The sequence below is a fragment of the Podarcis raffonei genome, chromosome 7 (genome assembly GCF_027172205.1).
Source record: "Podarcis raffonei isolate rPodRaf1 chromosome 7, rPodRaf1.pri, whole genome shotgun sequence".
Taxonomy (NCBI): Eukaryota; Metazoa; Chordata; class Lepidosauria; order Squamata; family Lacertidae; genus Podarcis; species Podarcis raffonei.
The window spans coordinates 57021041-57032500 of NC_070608.1; the positions used below are offsets into that span (position 1 = coordinate 57021041).

The 11460-nt window shown below is 39.3% G+C and overlaps 1 protein-coding gene across 2 annotated transcripts in view; it reads left to right on the forward strand.

The window, feature by feature from the left end:
- Positions 1-281: 281 nt before the first annotated feature.
- The window catches only part of SALL3 (spalt like transcription factor 3), a 25070-nt gene continuing 13891 nt past the window's right edge, over positions 282-11460 (forward strand). For both annotated transcript variants that reach the window (XM_053396683.1, XM_053396684.1), the window contains exon 1: positions 282-446. In XM_053396683.1, coding sequence (XP_053252658.1) covers positions 368-446 — 79 coding nt within the window. In that variant the 5' untranslated portion in view covers positions 282-367. The remainder of the gene's footprint in view (positions 447-11460) is intronic.

Here is an 11460-nt window from a genome sequence, read left to right on the forward strand (position 1 = left end):
CAGCCGGCCGCGCACCCAGCACAGACCCGCGGAGCCCCCGCCCGGCTCAGCCGCCGCCGCCGCCGCCGCTACTTGCTCGGGCGCTTCGTGAGTTTGTCGCCGGGAAGGGGGGAGTTGTTGCTGCTGCTGCTGCTGCTGCTCTTAATTGATCGGCGCCGAAATCCGGAGGAAGGGGTGGCCCGCCCGACGCCGACGCCAACTCGACTTTCCCCTCGCCACCAAGTCCTCCTCCTCCTCCTCCTCCTCCCCCCACCTACCTAATCGCCCCTCCACCACCCCCTCCCCCCCCCAACCACCACCCCAGCGCTCCACCTCTCGCCGATGTCTCTGCAAAAAGCAGGCACCAGAAGACGCCTCAGTTAGCAGCATGTCTCGGCGAAAGCAAGCCAAGCCCCAGCATCTCAGATCGGACGAGGAGCTGCAAGCCGAGGTGCTTTCGGAGCAGGGTAAGCCAGAGGGCGCAGCAGCCCCGGGGCTAGGGAGGGCTGGAGTGGAGGGCTGTGCGCTTCCTGATCCTGGGCTTCCTTCTGGGAGAGCTCAGCCTAGAAACGATCCCGCCGCCCGCCCCTCCTCCTTGGGAAGCGTGAGGCGGCGGAAAGTGCAGCCGGCGTCGGGCAGGAAAGTTCAGCCGCTCGGCCCAAGTTTCTTCCGGCTTCCCTCCCTCCCTCCGCCTCCACCTTGCCGAGCTTCCCTCCCTTCCCGCGAAGCCCTGGCTGGCCCTGTTGCGTGCGCCCGGCCGCTTGAATTATGGCTGGGCTTCGGAGGGAGACACTTTGACGGGGGGGGGGGCGAGCAGGCAGACGCCCCTCACGCCCAGCCCAGGCTCGCCTTCTCGCCGCCTCTCCCCATCGGGGTTCACGATGTGGAGTTTGGGACGGAAGAAACCCAGCCGCTTTCTCCAAAGCGAAAAGTTAATAAGATCTTTTTTCACCCCGTTTTGACCAAGCCGCCGAGGCTGCAAACTACAGATTTTGGGCTCCGCTGGTGTAACCGCCCGGAAGCGGCAGCTGTCGCGTCCCCCTTGGCAACAAATAAACCCCACGAGGCCTCTGTGTGTGGATGGAGGGGGAGGGGGAAAACCCCATATCTCTCCCCCCCCCCTGTCCTAACGGTGTTTTACTCTGAAGTAAGCCCCTCAGTTTCCCCCCCTGGCCCTTGGGAACTCGTGGGCGAGAGGGGGCTTCGTCGAGGCCCCCAGGCTCCTCCCTCCGACGCCCAGAGAAGGTGGCCAGGCCGAGGGCTTGGGAGAAGATCGCTATCTGCGCCTATGACTTCCTGCGGCTTCCTTCAAAGGAGCAGGCCGAGGCGAGAGGGGCGGGTGGTGTTGGTGGTTCCTTTCTGGAGAGGGTCAAAGGGAGAAGATGCCTCTCCTGGGCGTGAGGGAGGCAGGCCTGAGGTGGATAAGTTGCCTGCCCTCAGGGCCAGAGCTTAGGTCTCTACTCCCGCCTTCCCTTCCCTTGCCATCTCTATTGCCACGAAGATGTCCATGGCGTCGAGGTTGGAGTAGGAATTGCCATCTTCTTTCCCCCCTCCTCACAAGGTTGAAAAGGGGGTTTCTTTGGGCCCCCGCATGCCAAAGAGCGCACTCAGCCTTGCCCAAAGTGCTAGTGAAACAAGTAGCCCCCGATTTCCAAATCTCTGTGGTTTGCAGCTGGCCAAACTTATTTTCTTGAGCTGTCATTTCTGAATGTGTTAGGATCACTTTGTGACTATATTCACCGTGTGGCACTTAAAAAATTTGTCACTTCTTTTTTTTTCTGGAGGGGAAGACAAAATCCACTAGGAAGTTTTTCTATCCTTTCCCTCATAAAGTTATCGCCTGCATTTCCAGCGTAATCAGGAAAAATCGTGGTTGGAAATAAATTTCTTCCCCTCCCTGCTGATCCATAATTACTTCATCCAGCCTTCTTCCTTTTTATTTTGCCCAAGAAAAAACACATCTTGGGAAAGGAGTTTGTTCTGAGGGGGAAGAAGAAGTTGGCAACAAAGGATTTTTCACTATTTTAAATAAACTTTGCAGCCTTGAAGCTTAGGGCAGTGTGGCTTGGTTTCGTAAGCATATGCTAGATTGCCAAATGCTCAGGGCTCCCATTCCTATCATCTCCTTTTCCTAAAAGGACTCCAAAAACAGAAGTGGAAGGGGTTGGCTGCTGCAGCTAGTAATGTGAAAAGCTTCTTGGGTAATGGCAATAATGGAGAGGCAGCGAAACAAGTTCCCTGGGTCACAGCAGAAGTATAAAATTACACATTTCTTGTTTTGTTATTAACACTTCCTTTGGTTTCAAAATACTTCACTGTAGGCAAATCAGCATTTCTTTAATAAAGATACAGCATTGTTATTTAAATCTGTAGTGGTTTGGGAGGGTCCTTGGTTTAAGAATTTAGACAACACTGAATATTTTAAAAAGTTAACGAGGGGAAAAAAGTGCCTCATTATGGTACTTCTGGTGAGTTAATAAATTGAAGAAAATTGTTCAGCTTGGAGGGTTTTTCTTTTGGGGGGGTGTTGCTTAGCATCTCTTATCTATGTAGCCATGTCACCCAAGATTAGAACAGGAGATATGCTAAAAAGAAACGCTTGCATATGGTGTGTAGATTAAGAACAAAGAATCTTTTTGTCATGGAAATGTTTTTTCTCTTTTTTTTCTTTTTGGGGGTTTTGTTTTGTTTACTTCATCACATAGAATTTCTCACACTTGGTTTGTTTTGTATTGCCCTCAATGACTACATGATCAAATGAATGGATTTATTTCTGCCGAATGAGAAAGACAGTCTTTCCATCAAAAGGACTACATTGCATCCCAGTGAGGAATTTTAAAAGCGTTATTATTGTGGCCCTTGAATAGCTCAAAATCGGCTTTCACAGCAGCCCTTAAAATGCAACAATGTAAATACTTCTCTGCTTTAGAATGTTGTAATCAGAATGCTCTATGTCCCTTTTTAATATATCTTAATTCATAGAGTAAAACATTATTGTAAGGGATTAGTAAGGAGCTGAAGTAGTCCTGCTTGCATGTTGCACTTTCATTTTCAGAAACATGAATATAGGGAGGTATATAAACTGCTGTATGTTTAGGAACATGAGTTTGGTGCTCATCATTTACACATTTTTTACAATTAAGTATTTTTTCCTCTCTAAAGGCTCATAAGAGTTCAAACGTATCTTATAAAGTCAGCTCTCATCATTGTAGTTTACAGTTAAAGTCAAGGCATTGCCACAGTTCCTGGCTCTTGTTTTGCAACAGGCCAAAAACTAGCTCTCACCATTTATAGCACGCAAAAAGAACACTTGCAGCATTCCCCCCCCCACAAAAAAATACTCTATAATCTAAATATATTTCAACCTTCATTCTCATTAGTATTTTTAACTACTTAGTCTTTTATATAACATAACTGCTTAATCTGCTGCTAAGCTTGCCTGAATCATATATGTGTATGTGTGTGTGTATATACACACACACACACACAAACACATACACATACATAGAATCACATTTAATGTTGCATTTGAAGACTACTTTCATTAAGGAAAGCTATTAAGGGTTAATGCTCCTTTTTCTGGCAGATATTATGTTACACAGTAGCAAAAAGAAACCTGACAGTTTGACAGAGTGGAAGATAAACATTAGGCCATATTTAAAGTTATACGAAGGCCAGTCAATTTAGGTGGCAGTGTTACAATAGGAAGTTTTAGCAATACAATAAATAATTGTTGAAGTCAGCTTGAACTACAGTGCAGTGCAACTTTATTTCACGAAGCAGAGCCTTCTCAGAAGTATGAAAACCACTCAGAAAATCGCAAAGTGATATTTTGAAACGTTTGTTGTGGGAAAGATAGTTTTGGCAATTTGGAGAACGAATGCTTGCATGCAGCGATTAATTAGAATCTGTATAGCGGTTTATGCTGACAAGTAGTGAATGAAAGGTATTTATGCACTAAACGTTTTAAAGGGTGCCATATTGAAAGAAATGGTCATTATAAAGAGTAGCACAATAACTGAAGGAGTTATTGGGTTGTTATAAAACCCAATATGGTGAATTTGCTGTTCTCTATGCTGAATGAGTTTAATCTCAAATATCAGGAGACTTTACATCCCCAGTTAAATGATTATCTCTAAATCAACAGATTACTAGCATTACAGAACAGTCTTGTTTTGTTGCACCAAATGGGAATGTTGCACACACTTTAACCCAAATGCAGTGACAATGTTGAAGAGGGGGGAACCCTAAGCGTATTCTAGTGGATGATAACTGATCAGAGATGGCCTTAAAAATAATTATTAGAAGAAATTTCGAGAATGTATTTTGTACCTTTTAAGGTAACAGTAATTATTGCTTAGCTTACGTTTATTAAGAACCAACTCTTACAGTAATGTTACATGGCTAACAAAAATACATTTGTATTGTGCTTTTTATATATATATTTGTCATACATTGATATTATTGCTCTTGAAATTCTGCTCATAATTTTGATACATTTGAAATAGATACAGTAATATATATGTCCAGGCAGACAGATATAGGCTTACCTTTAGTAATATAAATATTTTGGCTCACTTCAGTACTGTATTAGACATTTGGGGTTGTTGTTTTTTCCTGCCCTCAGTTCATTGTAATATAGCCAGTTATTTTGTAGATGTGGGTCTGTAGCATACTTGCTAATGTCCATTAAAATTATGTAGATAAAGAAGTGTGGGTATTACGTTATACTGTTCTGTAACATGTAATACTCTTAAGAGCATTAGAAGTAACAGTAAGCCCTGAATTAAATATGAAATTGTGTGACTTTTTCCAAGCTTTCTACTTCAAATAATAATTAGGTCATTGGTTTGTTTGTTTTCCAGTTTAAAAATAAGCCTTTACAAGATTTGCTGATTAACTGTTGGCATGAGGAAAGACAATTAACTTATTTTGCTTGTACTTGTAGGCTTATAGATGGCTACATTATAATAATTTCATTCCTATTTTATATCTATTCAAAGACCCCTCGTAAAGCATGGTTTAATAGCAGAAATTAATTTTACTAGTTTATTATTTTAGTATGCAAATGATAAAGCAGACTAAAAAGTCTCAAATTCTTTTGTGTTATTAATCCCAGATATGGCTCCTTAAGGAGGCAGTGAAACATATGCCTTTCATGAATAAGAAACATTTAATTTTATTTGAAAAATCATTACAATCAGCTCTGTGCAATTAATATAAGCTGGATGTTCATATTTGAATGCTGATCACTTTTCTAGCCAAAATGTTGTTTTTTTAAGGATCATATATATTCTTAAAGCAGCTACTTATAGTTTCTTAACACACTAATATTCTGAAATTCGAATCAGCCTAAATAAAATTGTGCGCGTCTTCCATTTAAACATAGGATTATAAGATTTGGTTTGTTAACTGAATGCCAAAACCACACTAGCATGTCTAGTAAGCATTTTAAAAAAAAAAAGGGCAGGATCCATTCAGCTTTGGATAATAAAATAGATGTGCTAGGATGTTGAATAGTTTCTGTCATATTTTGAACTATATATAATAGGAGGTGAAAAATTGAAAACACTGAAATGATACATTTTAGGTGCAAAATAACACAGCATGCTTTTACAAATAGTGAAGGTTCAGTTAAAAAGTAGCTTCAAGAGTAAGCAATAGATAGATTCAAAATTATTCTCACCTAATAGTGCAAAATGTCTGCTGCAGTTACATTTTTATATGAATCATTTCACTTCTTTTACTTTACTTTAAATATTTGTATTCAATAAGTAGTTTGGATGGAGTTTTTGAGAGTGCTTTCTAGGAAAATGAACTTAAGCAGTGGAAAGGAAACGAGCTGTGCATACATAGTCTCCTCCTAAACTTGTTTGAGAGTAGACCAGTTGAGATCCATGGGGTTTTTTTTAATCATAGAGCTGGATAGTTGCCAAAGGCAGTGACAAGTCATGTCACACAAGTACCATAGAAAATATAAAATATCAATGGTTCTTTCTGTAAAATAAAAATACTTCATCATCAAAGAGTACCATACTGTGGGTGATTCTTTTGTCTAATCATGAATGAATATGGCAGCAATACCTAAGCAGAACTCAAAAGCAGTTCTTATAAAAAAGTTTTGACTGCTGAGCTAAGGATAGAACAATATGCACCGATGAAAGACAATAAGAGGTCTGCATATTTTGCAAAGGAATGATTTCCTCCTTCTTGTGTTGAAGATGTAGATATGTTATGTTTAGCATTCGAGACCACCCCCATTTTCTGTTTTCCGTGCTTTGGTGCTGAGTGTATTACGGAGTCTTTTTTTGTTTGTTGTCGGTGAAAAGGTGGGATTGCGTGGAGTGCCAGCAAGCTTTCCGATGGACTCTCCCTGAGGGTGGGTAGTTAGAAGTGCTTTGACAAGGTTTGCTGATTTAACCTTTGCCTGCTTTGCCCTGCCAGGGGTGGCCACTAGATGTCAAGCTCATAATACAATTAGTACATCTGTGCAGTTGACCTTGGCAGCGCGGCTTACCACTTGTTCTGTTAAGTGTTAACACCGACTCTGAGTGTTAACTAGAGATCCGTCTGAGTTTTTGCTACATTCTGTGCAGCTTATCAAATGCCCCATCTAGTTCGACACAAGTGTTTACAGTTCTAAAGAAGTGTGGGGGGGGTGAGCCTTGTTTTATGTAGCTTTGAATTCCTTAATTAACCTTGCCAGAGCTGATGCAGTTTTATTTTGCTTAATCGAAGCGACTTTGTTGGTCATCCATCTCACTTTCTATGCATATTAATGTTTCACAAGGATGATGGCAACTGACCCAATTGGTTTGTTAGTGGTTATATTACTTTATTTATATAGAATAGTTATCTGTGGAGAGCTAGATCGGTGAGATACCGTTATATTTCAAGGCTGGAGTTCAGGCCTGATACTGCAACCATGCACTTATGCAAATAGCTACGATGCTGTCAGCGTGGCAGGAGTAGATATGTTTCTACAGAAGGTTCTATGTTATCAAACTGGTATTCCGTTTCTCATGCTCTCAAACTTGTAAGCGTCAAAATGGGTTAGATGTTAGCTTTTGTTTTGTGAACAGTATCTGAAGCCAGAAAGTCGGATTAAAAAGTGATCTCTTACATTTTTTAGACTCCTGTTATGCAGTATTTAATAATTCGTCACTTGATACACATCAGCAATTAAACCTTAATGTTGTATTAGCTCTTAATAAAAGTTTGTGTCACCTGTGTTTGGGTACTGGAAACACGAGCCAGCTCGCAACGAATTACAAATCCTGGTAAAACTGAATACGTGCAGTATTTAAACTTCGCCAGATCATTGTGCATCATTGTTTTCCCCCTGCTTCTAAAAATACACTGCTAACATTTTAATATATGATACTTACAGTTTTGCAGTTAGTCAAAACAAAATGTAAAGTGCTTGCTGTGTTCTTTATATGTGCAAAGAAATGCCCTAGCCTAGTGGCTGGCTGGATGTTGCATTTGTTTTAAGCAGAAAGCAGTTAGTGACTATGCCACAGGTGGCTGTTAAATAGTGAAATTTAGGCCACTGAATAGATCAAAATAAGTATACCGGGTCAACACAATGTTTTGCATAGCAAGAGTGCCCTCCACTGTTCACATTCATATTATCAGTTTATGTGGCCTGTGGAAAAAGGGTAGAAATTTTTCTATTGAGTGTGGAATTTCTTCTACGTTGTTAAACACAGTAGGGGTCTCTATTTGTCTCCTCCTGTTTCACAGCTTGGGATCAGTATGTGATAATTCATCTTTCTTTATGGGATTCAAAGCTATCATAAAAAGAGTTAAAAAGAATTAATTTGAGAGAAAATAAAAGTTATTTTTTAATGTGATGTTTATTTTAAGAGATAACATAGCTAAAGCGAAAGAGTAGTATTAATTATCTATAGTGAATGAATGATATTAGATGTTGATAGCTCTTCAGTTAAGGAACATGCACATTAAAAGATAACTGAACATTTATACTGACACAAAATAGATTTTGATAAGTAAAGTTATGTTTGAAAACACTGCGGAAAAATACTTTGTCATTCCGACAATCTGAATGGGTACAACCTGCCGATCTCTATTTGAGTAGCCATTGAGAATCAGAAAGTTTAATTAGTAGGAAAACTGGCTAATGTCCATAGTTTAAGGTATATTATACTTGCATGAGCCTGTTTTCCATTTTAAAGCTTTTATTTTCATTGTATCTTCAAGTTTGCTAGTAAGGATTTTTTCCTTTGGGGAAAAATGAGTATTTCAAAATTAGTGTAAGATTTTTCATCATTTGTATGCTGAATGGATTCACTTTGTTACAATTCATTTATCACTTTGAATAGTGTAGAAATAATGCATAGTGAATTGAACTTAAATTATCCTCTTGAGTAGACTCACTGAGATCGGTGGGTTTTAAGTTAGTCATGACCAACTTAAGTCTCATTGATTGTGAAGCATCTCCTCCATGCATTACCATTTTTGAATCCACCCCAATGTTTCTTTAGTTCCTTGGTTTACAACCAACAGCAGCTGAATAAGTCATGTAAAGCATATTAATGACAACAGTAAAAAATATTTATCATACTACAAAAACAAATTACCCTGTTGATAACCAATGCCCATTGTGAAATTGGCATAAAAGTTTAAGATGCCGTGGGAAGCAAAATTAGCATTAAGAACAGGATTTCTTCAGAGAATACTATTTTAAATTGTACGTAAATTGTCATGGTCTGTGTAAATGATAATTGTAAAGGGTCTTGTTTGCAAAATTAGAATACGGAGACAAAGCTTACTCAGAGTAGAATAGTTTTCTGTGCCATTTACTTTAGGAAATACAGGAACATAAGCCAGACGGCCTTTCATGCCTGTACACATAAAAATATTTGAGAGCAGGTAGGGGAATAAGAAAAAGCAAAGTTGGCTCTTGAGGGTTAGAGAGCGTTGTCCTCAAAATTCAAACACTGCAGGGCCAGCAGCGGCAAGTAAAAGCGGGTGTGACATTTGTTTCAGTACTACCCCTTGCAAATAGTGCATATTTTAGGTTTTTGGTTCTTCTTTATTCTTAACATGTAGGATTATTCCTTAATAATGGGAAAGTGTACAGTCCCTGTTGCATTTCTGTTAGGCCCTTCTGATTCTAATGGAGAACTTGTACTGCTTGCAAACTGCACCAATACAGCTTGCTCTAGTAGATGCTGGGACATGGTGTGCTAAACCTCTTTGTACGCAGGGGGAAATATGCCAAAATTGGGGGCACATTGGCTCCCTCCTTTGCTCCATCTCTCATCTCCCTCTCTGCAGAGATGTATATGTTTCATATAGGAATGAATTGCTTTCTACCTAAACGTTTGACCCTTAAAGGCAATTTGGTAGCTACTTATAGTAGTATTGCTCCATGCAGGTAACTGGAATTACTGGAGTACCAGTTTTCACTGACATTCCCTGTCTAGAACCCAGTCCACAATCCAGGCACACCTTAGATTCTCATTGGCTTTAATCCAAATATTTTGACTGAACTATGGCTGTGGATTTGGCTGTGTATGACATGAATACAGATATATTCTCTCCACATCAACTCGTTGAATCTCTCACATAGACCGAACCCAAACTAGTTTACAATCAGAATGTAAGAAACTTTCTCAGAATAAGCTAATCAAAAATTTGAGATGAAATAGTGCACTGTAAATTAACAGGTAATTTCAAAAGTATATTCCTGTTAATAGAAATAGACATCTTTTTGGCTTTTTTTAAATAAAAAGATAGGGTTGTGAGTACTGAATATGAGCAGATTTTAAACTTGTCCCAGAGAGACATGTATAAGCAGCATTTGAATGTTTAAGGCAAAAAAATGTTGTTATGGGCTGTTTCCATCAAAGACATGAGCAAATTCTTTTTAAAATTGATGGGAAAGGCTGGCTCCATGGGGATTTTGATTTGAATAATCAAAAAGCAGGAGAAAAAACTAATTACAAACTGCATCACTGTGTAATACATTATTGCATTCTTTTATTTCTTGTTATAATTTTTCAGAACCCTCAATATGCCCTGTTCTTTTCTTTTGTACAATTTTTTTTGCAGATGATTGTTTCAGTGTAAAACAGTATTTATAGGTACGTCTCAATGGATTGACTAAAGATACGTACTTTTAGATGATCGTGAAATTCATTAGAATGTGCAGAGTAAACTGCACATTTTGATTCTAAACCTTTAATGAAAGTGAATTCTGTTAACCTTTTGTGGAACGTAAGCAGGGAATCCTTAGAATCATCTAATTTCTATAAACTGTGCTCCAAAATCGATGCACCTTTCCTTTTAGTGAGTTATTATGAATCACAAGAAACATTTCCAGTATTAAGAGCTTACTTCAGATGAAACTTTAATAAAAATCTTTTGAAAATTATGATGATTTTAAGAAGTATTGTAAAAAGCAGTTTAAAAAAAAAATCAGTTTCATTATCTCTCATTTTAAATAGGTTTGAAGAAGCATCTCTCATTTTGGTGCCAGTAGACTAGAAATTAAAAGGTAAATACAGTCTCAGTAATAAGAGCACAACATGGAATTTAGTTTTCCATTCATTTCCTATTACCTAAGTGATTGGGTCAAAGGTAATCTGGAGAAATAGTTGTAAAGTATCAGCATATGGATTTTAATTTTGGAAAGAAAAATAATTCTTTTTCAGACTTCCGAAAATATTATTTCATCGCATTGGTAAAATACTATTTTATCACATTGATATACTATTCCTCCACAAAGCTTAAGAATGTGTGCCTACAGCTCTTCCAATTTACCCTCAACAACCCTGTGAGTTAAGTTAGACTGAGCGAGAAAGAGTGACTTGTTGAAAGCTACCTTCTGTTCAGCTTTATGGCAGAGCAGAATTTATGTTTACACCTCTCTCATCCAACTCCGGTACTCTAAACCACTCTGGCTCTTTAAAAAATGGCCATATGAATTAGTTGCAAAATTCTCATTTAAACACTATCTGTACTTCAACCCTAAACACATATACTGGGAACTTACTCCAATATGCATATGTCTAACATAATATAGAATTATGGTGACAATATGCTTCAGTTTAGACATTGGACCAAACCTTGGTTTGTGCCTGTAGTTGAGAACCATACAGTGGTGTGGAGCTGTTGCCTACTTTAATTTGCTCATCACTCCAGCCTCTAAGAGTAGTGACCTCTAGAGGTGGTTTTTCAATCCAGACATCACACCAAACCATAGCTAAGGCAAATCATGAAGCCCTATTTCAGCTCAAAAGTTTCATATTCTTGTTTGTAGGCTATTCTCAAGCTGTGGTTTGCCAATTGCAACATAGCACCAGCCATGGTTGAGCTTTCTTAACTATGTATCCGGGGTGGCAGGGGCTGAATCTTTTACCTTGTTCTCCAAACCTAATACGTATGGACTTATTGAACTGCCTTGGCCATATATATGGATATGAACTGTCACATATATTTGGCTAAGACTGG